The sequence below is a fragment of the Melozone crissalis genome, unplaced genomic scaffold (genome assembly GCF_028551555.1).
Source record: "Melozone crissalis strain CALT ecotype California unplaced genomic scaffold, PUWL_Pcris_2 ptg000018l_1, whole genome shotgun sequence".
NCBI lineage: Eukaryota > Metazoa > Chordata > Aves > Passeriformes > Passerellidae > Melozone > Melozone crissalis.
This window is the reverse complement of record NW_026535796.1, coordinates 13,067,269-13,083,250: the sequence shown is the minus strand read 5'-3', so window position 1 is coordinate 13,083,250 and position 15,982 is coordinate 13,067,269. Positions and strand designations below refer to the sequence as shown.

The window sequence follows — 15,982 nt, the reverse complement described above, 5'->3', positions numbered from 1 at the left end:
CAGGTTCTAAGGGTTGTTTTATAACTCTGTGCTCTCATGTCCCTAATTTGGTCTGAAAAAATTAATTAAACATTTAGAACTTGAAGGACTTTTCTTCCATGCATATAACTATTTCAGAACCTATGGCTTCCACAAAGCCCTGTGCCACAATTTCATCAGGAGATGTATGGAAAAGCCTTCTGGGTTTTTCTGGGTGTGGAGTTTAAAAGTGTTACTTGATAATTTTCTCATCATTTGGCATTTCATCATTATATCTTGGGTTACAAGAAAAAGCACTTTTAGCACAACATTTAAGATTCTCATGTCCCACCTATTTAGTTTCTCTGTGTATGAAAATCACTGTGAAAATATTTCTCACTTTTCCCTGTGTTTTTTCTGCCCTGACAGTGATTCTTTTTTCTGCAGTGAAAAAGTTCTCCAGAACTGCTGTTGGTATCAAAATTGGGAATGGTATATTTTCATTGTGATTCCCACTATTCCCTTTGGCTTTCTATCCACTGTTGAGGTTTAAAAGAACATTTTTAGAGGACCGTGTCCAATGAGTCTGAGTTGTATTTCCCGGCATAATTTGGAGCATCAGCATGTGTATGTAAAATTAGAGTTGTTTTTCTCTGCGTATGTAATTTGCTTGCATCAGCATTTAATCTCATCTTCCATTTTATTGTCCAGCCATTCAGCATCATGCAAGCCTTCTGTTCATTGTCAGAGTTAAATTTGCATGAAGGGTAATTTCATATCACTGGCAAACATTACAAGAAATGTTTATGCTTTTGGGGTTTTTATTTGGCTTTTTTCTGTAGTGTAAATATAAATTTGAGCTAATCCTACACAACAATGGAATAGAATATATGCAAAGAAGCAATAAATGATACTATGAGATGTGAAATGGGATTTTTTAATTCTTATTTTCTACTGAAATGCAGGATTCTTTTATTGTCCATTTGCCCCACTGAAACTTATTGTTTTCAAATTGTGGATTAAAGGACATTGGACATTTTTATCAGGTGTTTGTCCAAGAGGTTCATCATGGAGATATTACTCCAAATATTTTCAGAACTTTTGTTTGAGAGGAAGTGATTTAAGACATAATTTAAATAAACTGAGTGTTAATAAAATAATAATGTTACTGAAATTGTGAAATTGATCCAGAAAAATTGATCCAGAAGAACTCCTTACTGTGGTTTCCCCCCTTCATATTTGCAAAGATAAGAGGCATTACAAGGGTGAAAAAACAAGGTGAAAATTTTACCTGTCTCTATTTCAGAATATTATCAATATGTGTTTGAATGCAGAAATTATTAAATGAAAGTATGTGGACTGCTTTTGGTAGTTTATAATAATCTGGTTTCTATAATATATATGTATTACAGTGCAGCACAATGTCAAACCTTGTGAGCCTCCCTGCTTAGACAGTGCTGTAAATCTTCCTGATCCTATGAGTTTTCCACTGTTTCAAATAGTCTCAAATTTCAGAATTTTGAATGACCATTCTAACAGGATGACTCCAACTCTAAGGAGCTGAAGGTATACTAATTGGATCAAAGTAATAACTCTTTCTAATTCTATCCCATTATTTCTAATTTCTTATTCTTTTTGAAAAGGAAAGAAATTCAATGCTAAAATGAAATTCCTTTTATTTGATCATAGATTAAGCTGCTTTGCCAGAGATGGATTACTTCTGAGTTCTTCAAATAGATCCTGGATTTTAGCAGTCAATGAGCCAAAGTCCATGGAAGTCAATGAAAAGAAAACCTCTTAATTTTAGTGAGGTTATTTCAAGGTTATGTGAGAAGTGTGGACCTTATTAGAGGAAATGAGAGTTTGGGCTTACTGAGCTATACTAATGTACAGAGGTTAAATTTCCCTCTATTCCTTTTTCACATTTTGGAAAGCCCACAAATTTGCCAAATAATGTTGAACTAGCAGCATGTATATTAGCAGTGTATACTTCTTTCGTTGCTCTGAAAAAACAAAGAGAAATCCAGTAAAACATAGTGTGAAGGGTTTGCTCAGAAGCTCACTGGGTCTGGGATGAAGTATATTTTGACACTTTGGAAAGTGAAAACATGAGACATGAGATCAGAGGCTGAGTGATTATCACAGGAGGAGCACAGCCTGAGTGACAGGGTGGCATGCCTGGCTGGGTACAAAGCACACAATGGTGCCTTGGCTTTTAGAATTCTGCTATGCTAAAAGTGAAAAACAGATCAGATAATAAAGGTCTGCAAAATTTCTGTCAGTCTGTGCACTCCAGTGCACGTCAGCATTGTGAAAGGATGATATTTCATTGCACTGTGCAGAGGCTGAAAGTCATCTGAGTATGAAAAACCTTTCTAAGGTTCTGTAACCTCTCAAACCTTTCCTCAGTCTTGATCTGACATTTATTGTGTGCAGGCCTAGCATCCTGGTCCAGCACATCAAAGCTGTTTTGCATGGATTAAACATGGACCCAAATGCTTTGCTGGACTCAGAATGAAGCAGCTCACCAAGTATATTTTTAATCTGGTAGCAGCCAGGAGCTTTTCTTCATTAAGATTGCAGCCCCATGTCTCAATGACATGGAATCCTACACAAAGGATTTGTGTAAACCTGCGCAGAACACTTAAATCTGCATTGCATCAAGGTATGTTCCAGCCAATGGAGTACAGGTGAATAATGTGAAATTTATTGTGAACAGGAGTTTATGTCACATCTGTGAAAATAGGAACAGGGAGTAATGTTTCCTTGAAGCACAGAGGTATAGACAGATCTGGGACTTAAAATGATTCTGCATGGCAGCACTCTGAAGTTGTTTTTCTGTTATTTAAAGTACCCAATATACAGTGTATATGTTTTATTCTGCTCTAATATTGCAGAGTAGAGAAGCAGTGTAATCTTACAATTTACCCCATGCTTTCTGTGCATTGTGTGCTGGTATGTACATAATTTTAAAATGAAACAACTTCCTTGCTCTTTATTTTTATTTTATCATTTACGTACAGAAAAAAATTACCAAAGCAAAATCATACACAATGACATTGCAGGAGAGGGATGGAACAAAAAAAAAAAAAAGCAAAAACTAATCCAACAAACCAACCAGAGGGCAGAATGCTGTTTACCATTTATCAAATAAATGCAAACCATACTTCTTAACTTCAGGTCATTTTGGTCTTTTGTTTAGAATTCAGTCTAAATCTACACTGCAACGAAATAAAAATGAATTTTTCAAGACTGGTTCATTTCCTCTGGTGTAGGTAGCTTGTCAAGTGCTCCCACCTCTGAAAAACAGGAAAGAAAGGTAATTAACACATATGTAAATACGCATATTTATCTTAGCAATTAAGTAATGAAATCCAGTTTCAGTAATATATAATGTTAGTAATATTTTTCTCAATTATAAAAGACAAATCTTTGAACTTGTCATATTTTAATTTATAAAATACTGAGGTTTTTTTCTTTCAAATGTCAATAATATCTTCCTGATACAATTCCAACATTTTAGAAACAGCAGTGACAGAACAACAATTATATTAATTTTATTATGTCAATTGATATTTCTGGATCCCAGCATCTCATAAGACTTAATATTATCCAATTACAGCTGCCATTCTACATGTTGCTCTTTATGAGAAGCACTTAAAGCTGGAGGGAATAATTTCCAAGAGAAAAAGATGAAGGCCCCTTTTAGTTATTACCAAGGTACTTCTTAGCAGTAAAAACATTGCCTTTTTCATGCAGATTAAAATGTATATCTAATCTGGATCACTATTGCCTGAATCTGAATCCCATGAGTGAGGCTTTTCCCCCTTCCCCCACCAAGGAACATCTCTAAACCAATGTATTTAATGCAGTAAGGTTTCATTGAAGCAAATTTGTTGAAGGATTTCTATCATTAAAAAATATGGTATTCACCTGCTTAATTTACAGATGTGGGTTTGTGTAAGAGTTTGTACTAAGCCTTTCCAATAAATATTGTTAAGAGATAATATGTGACAACATTCTGTGTCTATTGCAACCTGAGACTACAAGAACTATGTCTGCAAAAAGCAGATCTGCAGATTAATTTTTTGTTTTTCATGAGGACATGGTAATAACACCACCTTTTCTGAATAAAAACAACTGTTTGTCATTACCATCATAAGAAGGGAGCCTTTTAAGCTCATTTGTTGCAGGGAAGAAGTAATTTGTATTTCTGTGAGATGCTTTTTATTTTCTTGTCTGATTTAGCAGCTTTTAGCCTATGCAGAAGGTGTGTGATTGAGGTTATTTTACCCCTTTTTTGCTGTGTCCAAATATTGATTTTAATTCCTAGGCTCACACAGCAGAGTAAAGGAGAGTTTTGGGCTCTTTCTTCACAGTGGTACAGCAAACAGCTACTTTGTCCACAGTAAATACATATGCTAATAATCTGCTTCAAATATGTGCTTGAATTATTTCAGGCCCTTAGGACTAGCTATACAGAGGTTTTGTTTTCAAATGCAAACTCAATTCAATAAACACTGGGTTCACATTTTCAGTAATGAGAATTATTTTCCTTGGGTAGATACAAATAATTCAGAGAACAATGAGTAAAAAGCATCCCAGGTATGCAGAAAATGAACTGATCTGTTGAAAGTCTCTTTTAATAAAGAAATTAAAGCACAAATGTACACACAGTCCCACAGCATAGACTTGCCACAAAGTTGCTTATAATTTGTTGTACACAAGAGTAAGAACATGGAAGTTACTGATTTATTGAATTGTCTCCTTTTGAGACAGAAAAAATCCTCGAACGTTTGAAGTAGAATAACCTTTTTCTACCTGTTGGTTTCTTTGCAGCAATCTACAATGGCTTCATACATTTTGTAGACAGTTTTAGAAAAGCTGAAGAGGTTTTTAAAAGCTGAATATTGTGTTTGTTTAGGCTTTTTTAAAGCAAAATGAATGAAAACTCAGAAGGAGATAAATTCCATAGTAAAGTTACCATTCTTACAGAGCCAGCTGTGAGCTCAGCATTACAACTCTCATCACAACTGTGAGGCTGTACAGAGCTTTTACTCCAGAGCAGTCTGAGCTCTTTGCCAACGTTCAGCTCAGCATTGTTGCAATTTTGTCTTGCAACTTTATTGTAGAATACATGCAAAAAGAGAAATGTGTTTCTTTTGGCACTAACAAGTGATGGGATGGTATCAGAACTCTGCAATGTCAGATCTGCACTGAGCTGCAATTTTTCAGGATGGTATCAGAACTCTGCTGCATCAGATCTGCACTGGGCTGCAATTTTTCAGGATCACCTGAGCTCTGTGCATGAGAGTGATGCCAGAGGTGTTGTTGCAAGTCTTGCACATTTAAATCTGCTGCAGATTTGTACCTTAGGCATAGTCTTGCCTCCTCAGCAAATTTCTTACCAGAAACTGTGAAAGAGTAAAAGTTATTCACTAACCTTTCAGATGCAAGTAGGTCAAAAATTCAATTACTGTGCGCACAATGTTTTCATCAGCCAGGGGTCTCCCAAGGCTCCCTGTGAAACAAGCTGCCTGTTACTCACAGTTAACATGGTTCAAACACATCATATGAGATTCTGTGGTTAAGTTAATGAGTACTCTGAGGAGGGGAAAAAACCACCAAAACTATCTGAAATTCCTTTTTCCTTAAAATCCTTGCTGGAAAACCTCCTTTCATGGGAGGGCAAAGCCCCTATATGATAGGTAACTGCAATTCTCAGAATCAAAATCACCCAGCTTTGTATGCCATTGCTGCATGGCAGCTGCTTTGACACCTTGATGGTTGTGGTCTCTAGGCCTTAAGAGATCTCTTGCAGAAGAGAATTATCCTCTGTCCCCAGCTCTCTCTCTTGTCTCCACCTGAGCCTGCAGGAATGGGTTAAATTTCAAACTTAGCAAACAAATTCATCAGCCTTACTGAACAGTTAAAAGTTCATTCATGTAGCCTGACTTTGTTCCAAATAAGCCTTTCAAATTATGTAGAAGTGATTTGTGGCCCAAAACCTAGGCCTGGGTGTTTTTCTACAAGCCCAGAAAGCTGTTTTCACATAGGTATCTAATCCAATACACTTGTCTTCGAGCTTGTGAAAATAGCTTTTGGATGCTGTTTTAATGGCCTAATGGGGGCTTGTTATTGCACTTTTGAGAAGGATTCTTTCTGCATCTGTAAATGAGAGAAAAAAACATCAGCCAGGAGTTGGAGGAAGACACCTTGCTATTTTTAGGAGGATGGAGAACTGCTGTCTATTAAGAACGAATGTTAAGTAATTTCCCCAAGATGTTTAACTCTCTGCACACAGATGTGGGTACCAGAACCAACAGTCCATTATTACATCACTGAAAACATTATCAGATGGGTCAGAAGGCAGACTGAGCTCTGTAGCACAAATTTAGAACATTGATGAGAGTTGCAAGGGACACAAAGGTTTCTGGTGAAACGAGAATAAGCATTTAAGAATGCATTTAATATGTTTGCACCTAAAAATCTTGTCTTCCAGCCTTTGAACTCACACAAAGATATTATTTGCATTAATAATACTCTTTAATTTGAATTTTTCCTTAGCTTTTATTCCCACCTAACCTGTTATGAATTTTGTTATTATTATATTGGTCACATTTTTTCAAGACTTTTTTTATCCATGTGAAATTTATTGGATAAATATTTTTCCTCCATAACTTGGAAATATCGTACTTATGTATTGCTCTGCTATTTACCTTAATTCTGCATAGTGGATAACTTGCAGATTTCAGTAAACAAACCATTATGATCTTGCAACTTGAAGATTTGACCAATTATGCTCATAGATTATTGTATTTTTGTTTTTCCTGGACCTAATGTTCAGTCCCTAATACAGCTTACTAATTTTTGTAGGTTATCTGGAGGGCTTTTGAATTTTGCAGTATTGCTTCAAGGAGAGCACAGTCCTTTGCAGAAATTCTTTCACATTAATAAAATAATATGTGCATATATTGCCTTACAAGGGGCTTTTGCAAATAATCAGGAGAAAGCCTTCATTTTCAGTTAATATACTGATTACCTTATGCATTTCTTATGCATTAGATATATACATATTTAAATCTCCTTTGGGTAGGAACTCTGTAATTGTAGAAATCTGTAATAAACTTCAGCTTCAAAGAAATATTTGGTGAGGGAAGAGAATGAAGTTCATAACAGAGGCAGCTGTGTAATTTTGAAGTCTCACCCTGTCAAGTTTGGTTGCGTTTATCTGCAATTGTGGAGGCTCAACAGCACCCAGGAAGAGAATTCCATAAACCCATAAGTTCATATTCCTGTAAGGGACCTGGGATATGCACAAATGGCACCATGTTGCAATGTGATCTCTACTGCTGGATTACAAATCCTTTACTTTTACATTGGCTTTTACCAGCCATATATTGTTTTAACTCTGGTATTTGAAACAGTAGGGTTGGATTCTTTTCCTTAAAAAAACAAACAAAAAAACCCCACTTAAAGCACAGCACAAAAAAAAAATACTACACACACAAACCCCAAAGCCCCACTGTGTAGCTGTGCCAGAACTGAACAGACAGTCTTCAGAGGGTGTTAAAAATTAAGAAATGCATTAATGTTTCTCTTCTCTTTATGAAGTATGTATGTATGAGATTGTAATTAAGCACATGTCCTTTATTTATGAACTTATTTAGTGTTAACTCCATTTGCACTGTTCTGGGTGTTATTTAAAATAGGCTCCAAACCCTCTGTTTTGCCCCCACTATTGCAGTGATAAATGCACTCAGTAAGGACTGTGGTCCCTTTTGTCAGCCTAAGGATGAGATTCATCCCAGCTCGCTTGAGATGTCTGCAGCAGGTTTCGTTTCTCCTCAGGAGATAAAACAGGTTTTTCTAGAAGTTTCTGCGCCTTATCCTGAAATAGGTGTTCAAAATAAAGCCTAAAAATTGTCAGCCTCTCTTCATAAGGGAGTCTAGACATATATTTGTATTTTAGAGGCCCAGCTTTGGATGACAAATCCACAACAAGGCTGCACCGTTTTCATTGCCATTTACTAAATTCTGGCACATGAAACATCTGAGCATTTTGACTTCAGTTGTGACCAGGTTCTCAGTCTTTTAATGAAGATAAGCCACCTTGCTTAACCATAGGAAATCTTGGGAGTTTGTATTTTCTACAGCCTTCATTACTGAAATACACCTTTATGGACTCTCTTCTTTGCCAAAAACCAATTAATTCTGGAGTGGCTACAGTGACATTTGAAATACTTACTTACTTTAACATATGAAAAGAGAAAAAAACCAAAGTTTTTCCAAAACAATATGACCTATTACACATTTAGAGTAACAAAATTATGGTACATTTTCCTAATCACTTAGATATTGTAATCTATGACATACGAAGATCACATTGAGTGGCCAAATGTCATTTTTCTTCCTTTCATATGTTTATTAGGATTTCTGTTGAAATACAGAAATAGCTTTGTATCCAAATAGTCAGTTCCATAGTAAATTATTCAATAAATTCAACAGTAATTTCAGTAGTAAATTCAATAGTAAATAAATTACTTAACATAAAAAACAAATTTAAAATGCTTGTTTCCAGATTTCATTACCTGCTTTAATATCCTCTTCAGGTGGTGTTTCACGTTTACCAGTGAAACCATGCTTGTCATTAAAAGATCTGTGGTTATCTACTGCATCTGATAAATAAATTAAAAATCAGAGGAGTTATTTAAGTCAGTAAAAGCTTATCAATATGACCTGCTGCTTATCAATATGACCTCAGTAAAAGCTGACGAACATAACCTGCAACAAAGGATGATCCCTACTATCCAATCCTAGATGTAAAATAGAACTCTTTGACAAGATCATTTCCCCACAGTATTTTTTCCAATTTGCTTAGATGTGCTTTGGGCAAATATACTTCCAGGCATTTACAGAACCAGTTAATACAATTAAGATGCATTAAACTTCTTTTTTATGTATCCTTATTGTTAGCTAAAAAGAATGAAAAATGTCAGAGTAAGTATGTGTAGTATTTGTCTATGTGCTACTGAGACTGAAAATATAGAAACACTGGTGATGAATTTTGCCACATTCACCAGAATAAATGGCAAAAGGACAAATATTTGGAAAAGCTTAGTTCTGCATTTCTTTTCTTAAAACCTGAATTTATTACCTACATCTGTAAACCAGTACCCTGTATTTTGAACACCTTGTATATTGATTTTACACATAGTGAGCTGCTAATAGTCTTGAGTTTGCAAGTTACTGTTTTAATTTATTTTGCTTTAATTAAAAAAAAAATTAGTCTTATAAAGTCAAGTAGTGAAAGTTTGTAAGAAGATTTAGGGGTGAAATCTGAAATTCATGGAGAAGTACACATTTTGTCATTCTGCCCTTGACATCTATGATGCTGTAAGATTTTTTAACACTTCTGGTGGTGATGTATTTGTCATATGAAAATTACAGTTCAGAAGCACCAAATGTGAGCAGATGTGTTTCTGGACATAAGGCCTCCCATCACACTTCTTTAGAAAAGAACAGCTGTGGTCTAAGACAACTCGGTTCTATGACAGGCATGTAAGCAAGTGTTTTCCCAAATGAGTCTGTTCAGTCTTGCAGGCTTAGAAAAAACTGCTGTATTCAGAGAAGTGAATAACACAATTTTTGCATTTTGAAATAATGAAAAAAGAATTGCTTCACTTACGTGGCCCAAGTAGATAACCAGCACTATTCAAAGTCCAACCCCTTTTGTCTTTTGCCTTAAAGGAAAAACCACAAGTATGTTATTGCATGACCTACACAAAAAAGGACATTCTCTTAGCAGAAAGAGTCTTCTGAAAGCTCAAAATCAAGAAAAAAAAAAATTTAAAAAGTAAAGCAAATCATATTGAAGTAAATATTCATGGCGAGCTCTTGCCCCTTCCCTGCCTAAGTCGATAGTGTTGCTATTGACATCCATGTGGTTTGAGTGTTTCACTCCACATAAGTGATGACTGCAAGTCACACTTTGGAAGCAGAAATTTCAACTTTATACTAGAAGTTTATATTTTGCCACCTCATAGCCATGTTAGCAAATAGCAATGCTTCTTTTTATTGCTTGGATTTACATGACAGCCTCTTCATAAAAAAGTCCATACGTACATCACCTTTTCGGAGGCAGGTGGGACACCCATTCCATTTCGGTCTAGCAACTAGACATTCTTAGTTATAGTAATTTTTTTACAAGAATGCTAGTATTCAAAATCTCGACATTCTTAAAATCTCGAAATTCTTAGCTGGGGGGGAGGGGGGGAAAGAGGCAAACTGTTTATAGCCCGAAATGGTTTTGAGTGCTGTCTCCTTTACAACCCCTGCATCTAAGAACAGTGCGCATCCGTGGGAGGTTCGCGGCGGTCCCTCGCTCGCTGAGACACGGATACTTACTGAGAAAACCAGCCCGAGTGTTTCCGAGAGGGCGGCACAAAGGATTAGAGACAGGAACAGGACTCCGGTGCACCTCTGCATCTGCAAGAAACCGCACGGGGTTGAACCGCAGCTCGGCCCGTCCCGGGGCGCGGGCGGAGCGGCTCCAGGGCCGGGCAGCCCGGTTCCCGCCGGGAGAAGGGCCGGGGTACCTTGAGCTGGGGGTCTGTCCCTCGCAGAGCTGCCGTGGCGAGGCCGGAGCGGGGCTGGTCCCTCGGCGGGCTCTCACTGCATGGCCGCGGCCCCGCCGCGCTCCCGCCGCGCTTTATGGGCAGCGGAGCGGCCGCGCCGGGAGCCGAGAGCCGAGAGCCGCCCACAGCTCCCCCCGCCTCCCCCGGGCCCTTCCCCGCCGCTCTAGGAAGGGCAGAAATTACCGCAATCCAATTAGAGGCACCTGGGAGCGCGGCGCGGGGAGCGGGAGCTGCGGCGGAGCCGTCAGCCTGCCCTGTGCCCGGGGCCGAGGGGGACAGCGGGGACAGAGAGGGACAGGGAGTGCACATCACTGCTCGGAGACACAAGGGGGGACCAGGGAGTGCACATCGCTGCTCAAAGACCCGGGCACGGGAGGGTGCCTGGGAGAAGGTACCTGAGAGAAAGAACCGCTCTGCCCTGCCCTGCCCTGCTGCCGAGCGCTGCAGCTCCCGGCGCTCACCCACAGCCCCCTGCCATCCCTGTGAGCGGTGCCCGGTGTCCGGCACCAGCAGAGGAGCGCTGGAGTCTGTCCCTCCTGCCGCTCTGTGGCTGACAGCATTTCTTTCGGGGTTAAATATAAAAGCCAGGGATCCAGCTCTCTCCAGCGACTAGACCAGCTCCGGTCTGTGCATTTACAAGCAGCGGAGTTTCACCAGTTCACTCACCTTAGCTGTGGTTGCTGCTGGCATCGGGATGTGTAAAACTGAATTACAAAGCAGAGATTCCCGTATTGGTTCCATTTTTCCTCCCTACCAAATTGTACTTTCTCTACAACTAATCAGTTTATTCTCTGCGAGTCCCTCAAGTTCATTTCTCTTTCAATGAGAAAACATCACAGACAGACGGTGCACAGAGTAAGTTCTACTTACAGCTCCTTTTCTAGAAACTGCTAAAGAGTCCCTGCAAACTTTTGAACAACACTTTTATCATTCACTCGTTTAAACTTTTTTTTTACTTTAATATAGCATAATGTTCACTACCCAAACTAGAAGCAGAAGCTGTGTCTTGTATTTCCATTTCCTGCCCTCTTTTGTTGGGTGCAGTAGGGTTGTAATAGTTTAGCCTTGTCTTTCGGTCTCTGAGCACAAACTGCTGGGATGAAGTTTATTTTATGCAATTCTTAAATGCTGATGTACATACATGGGAAGCTCAGCTTTGCAGATTTTATTTGGTACTTTTTATCATTTGCTGAAGGTGTTCTCTCAGCTATTGCATGATCCTCACAATTCAAATTAGATAGATATGGGGGAAAAAGCAATATAATTTCTGCAAAGTGATATTGTCCTTTACCTTATCAAAAGTGCATTTTTGACTGAAATCCCTTAGCTTTCAGATGTTAACTTCCACTAAGTAATTTTTGGAACATGAAGCTTCTTTGTGCACAAAATGTTTTCTTTTTGTTATGTTATTTGAAAAAAAACCCACAGAAGTTATATCAAGAGATGTTCCAATTTTGCATTCAATAAATGTTACAAAAATGTGTTAATTCTGTGAGCTTTGACTAATTTTATTTTTGATGTTCCTGTAAATGGTATTTGAAATGTTTTTGAACGTGCAGTTTTTATTCTGATTTTCCATCCACAGTACTTGCACCTTCCTGTCAAATTAGAGTGAAATGATCTCCTCATCTCCACTAGAGTCAGATGCAAAAAAAGCCTTTTTGTATACTGAAAAGCTTAATCCATCACTTGCCCATCTGACTTTTTTGTCTAAATCCATCTTTATGTTAGTGTCAATTAAATAATTTTATCAGTCATTCCTACAATTGATGTTCTCATTCCCACAATTTTCTTTCTCAAGAATGCTATTAGTCTTTTTTTATTCCATAGAAATTTTAAATCTCACTGCCCAGAGACAAAAAAGACGAGCATTAGTCTGAAGCCTGCCTTTCCTAGCTTAGCTTGACTGATGGCCATCTCAGTGACTGCACAGCTTGTTTCCATTGAGGAGACCCTTCAGTGAACCAATTCCTCCAGTAATTTATTTAATGTCTGCCTAATTGCAAAGGCTAAATGCAATTTGCAGTAGCTGATAGGTTATGCCTAATCCTCACCAGAGGTCCATCATCAGATAAACTCACAATGAAGCTCATCTAAATTCACTCAAGTCAATGGAACAATAAGTATTGATAACAAAACTGTCTCTGGTGTCTCTGAAGTGATACATGACAGACAGGATTGACTGTCTCACACAGCAAGATGTATATGTAATTTCATAGATGTGATTGTGACTGCATTTCAAAAATAATCCAGAGGAAAACAGGGAAGAATACTGTTGGCAGCCAGGGCAAAAAGCTTAGAATTTTTAAGGAAATTATAATATGGATTAAATGAATGACAGTATTGAAACATTGGATTTGGGAAACAAAATTATTGCATTTTTGTCACAGGAGATTTAGTTTTGAGAACAAACAGTAAATCGTAAGGATTCTACCATGTCTTTAATAATAAAAATGTCTCTTTTATACAATTGATGAGGTAGGATGGACCATTTAAATTTTAATTAGCAAAAACATAAGCCACACAGAATTGGCTATCTTGTATAGTAGGAAAAACATTGAATAAAAGTGGATTTTGCATTATATTTTCAAAGGGTCTGGAGTCTGACTCCCTTCACAGTTGAGATTACTGAGAGATAATGAATGAAGCAGGAAAAAGCATGTCTGCTATTTCTGCGTTGAAGTTGTCTAATAGGGTTGTTTTCACCAACTCACCAATGAATATTAAAATCAAATATTAGAAATCACTGCAGTCACAGTGATGTCCATCTGCACAAAAAATGAGTGAGTTTTTTTCCTACTTCTCAGGCAGCATCAAGTGTAAACATATTGTTTAAGACCCTTCTCAGGCATGTCCACAAAACCTCTAATATTATATGAGCAATTGTAATGAATTCTAAGCTTGGGAGATAAATTACCAGAAAAAAATGTCTCCCATATATGAGTAATTCAGTGAAACAATAACATTACAGAAAGTAAATTCTTTATTGGAGGAGTGACATCATCCAGCTAACTGGGAATGATTGGTTGCAGAAGTTCCAAGATGCCTAATTTGAATCCTATTCAATATTTACCAGGTGATCACTAAAATGCAGTGACACCAGTAGCTTACATTGCTGTCTTTTCTGCATTGGAAACAATTTCAAATATTTGAGATCAGTGTTTCCACCCTAAATAGAGAAATTTACTATAACTTAGCAGAGTCTTCTGAAGGCTCAAGATCAAGAAAAAATATTTTAAAAATAAGGCCAAATCATATTAAATACTCATGGTGAGCTCTTGCCCCCTCCCTGTCTAAGGATGGGTCAGAGGCACTGCCTCTCTCAGAAGCAAGCACAGCTTTAAATATCTCAGCTCTGTAAAGGCTGAGCTTGGCACTCAGCTCCTGCTAGAATTAGAGCTCAGCTTCTCTGACTCTCCTGAGTCCAAGTGGGAGCCCCTGGCTCAAAGGGCTGACTCAGGATTCATAGCTGCAGAGGCTCCTTTACCAAACTCTGAATTCTGATGCTTACCTGAAGGAGGCTGGTTCTTGGCTTAGTTTTCCTTGTAATTCCTCCCTCACTGATGACTTCCTCCTCCTTTAATCAGCTTCAGGGGGAGCTCACACCCAAACACGAGGGAGTTTCTGCTCCTGCAAGACCTCAGGAGGAACGCCTGCCTACCCAATCCCTATAGAGCTGCACGCCGTTTAACATCCCCCTCAATGGTCTGGATGATGGGATTGAAAATCCCAAAACCTTCACCAAATCTGGGGGTGGCACCAAACTGGGTGGTGCATTGAACATGTCAGAAGGGTTACAAGATAATGACCCTGTACATTATCCTGCAGGGAGAGCTGGCCAGGCTGGAAGAGTGGGATAGAAAGAACAGTATGAAGCTTAACAAAGACAAGTGCAAGGCTGTGCCTCTGGGATGGCATAACCAAAGTTCCTAGGACAGGCTAGAATCCATCTGTCTGAGGAGAAGCCTTGCTGAAAGGGACCTGGAAACCCTGGTGGACAAGATAACACGAGCCCAGAGTGGGCTGCTGCTGCAAGGAAGGCAGATTGGATCCTGGGCTGCATCCATGGAGCACAACTAACAGAGATAGAGCTGTGATCATCCCAGTCCAGTCAGCACTTGTCAGGCCACACCTGCAGTACTGTGCCCAGTCCTGGTATGCACCATTCAAAAAAGACATACAGACATTGGAGAGGGCTCAAAGGAGGACCACAAAGGTGATCAAAGAGCTGGAGAACTGTTCTGTGGGGAAAGACCTGAGGAGTTAGCTCTTTTCACCCTGGAGAAGAGGAGGCTCAAGAGAATCTCATCATAGTTTTCCAGCTCCCAAAAGGCAGCCACAAAAAGCATGAATTCTCTCTCTTCACAAGGACACACACAGAGAGGACAACAAGCAAAGGGCACAAGCTGTACTCAGAGAGGTTTCATTTTGATATGAGAGGAATTTTTTACAGTGAAAACAATCAATATCCCAGGGCCTTAGTGGAGTCCCCATCATGGAGGTTTTAAAGTCAAGTGGTCAGGGTGCTAAACAAGGGATGATTTTTTGAGGCCCATTCCAACCTGAGCTAAACGACAATAAGTGCTTTACCAAATTATGTGTACTAAAATGAGAAGCCACAGGAAAGCAGGTCAGTGCTTTCATGGCTCTTATTTTTTAACAGAATACCATGCCAGCTGCTTCATTAGCAAGTATGTTGCAAACTTATAATACAAAAAGCCTCACAAGTAGGCATTTCAGACTCGAAATGTGTTCACAGTAATTAAAAAAGGAGCTCCAGAATTATATTTACATAAAATATTTTCCAAAAGTATTTTTATATTAAGTTAATTGAAGTGTAAAAAAAAAAACTGGCAGTACGTTATAAGATAGATATTCAGCTACAAAATACACTTTTGTATCTTGTTTGTTACTGGTTTTTATTTGGTTAAAGCACAAAATAGACTTTGCAGGATGATATTATTTGCAGCCTTCATTATCGTCCTGTAGACTTTGCAGCCTTCATTATCGTCCTGTAAGTGCACCCAGTTAGTCTTTTTCTGCTGTAATAAAAAACAAACCATTCTATCTTATAGGCTCACTGTGTAATTTGAAAACAGGTTAGAGAAAATGGGGTGGAATACCTTTCTCGTGTCCTTGACATCCCTTTTCCCAGTTCCAAGTGGATCTGAGAGTTCCCCATCACATCTCTGCATACTCTGACAACGTTCCTATATTCCTTGCACACAGCCTGTCCCTTTTTCAGCATTTTGTAAACTTTCTTCTTCATTTTGGGTTTTACCAGAAGTTCTTTGCTCATCCACGTGGGTCTCTTGCACTGCTTTGTGTGATTTCTTATTCATAGGGATGCACCAGTCTTGAGGTTGGAGGAAGTGATGCTTGAGCAT

The 15,982-nt window shown here is 38.6% G+C and overlaps 1 protein-coding gene across 1 annotated transcript; it reads right to left on the bottom strand.

Moving 5' to 3' along the window:
• Window positions 1-2,983: 2,983 nt before the first annotated feature.
• GAL (galanin and GMAP prepropeptide) lies at window positions 2,984-10,447 on the bottom strand. Its single transcript, XM_054276194.1, has 5 exons — window positions 10,366-10,447; window positions 9,647-9,701; window positions 8,550-8,636; window positions 5,402-5,479; window positions 2,984-3,257 (listed from the first exon to the last, which is right to left on the bottom strand). Exons 1-5 carry the CDS (start codon window positions 10,444-10,446, stop codon window positions 3,205-3,207), a joined length of 354 nt encoding a protein of 117 aa, XP_054132169.1. The 5' UTR covers window position 10,447; the 3' UTR covers window positions 2,984-3,204.
• Window positions 10,448-15,982: the final 5,535 nt, after the last annotated feature.

Coding starts and splice junctions, on each gene's coding strand:
- GAL (XM_054276194.1), bottom strand. CDS start 10,446: ATGCAGAGGTGCACCGGAGTCCTGTTCCTGTCTCTAATCCTTTGTGCC. Junction 9,702..10,365: donor CACTCGGGCTGGTTTTCTCA/GTAAGTATCCGT, acceptor TTTTCCTTTAAG/GCAAAAGACAAAAGGGGTTG. Junction 5,480..8,549: donor TGAAGAGGATATTAAAGCAG/GTAATGAAATCT, acceptor CTTGTTTCACAG/GGAGCCTTGGGAGACCCCTG.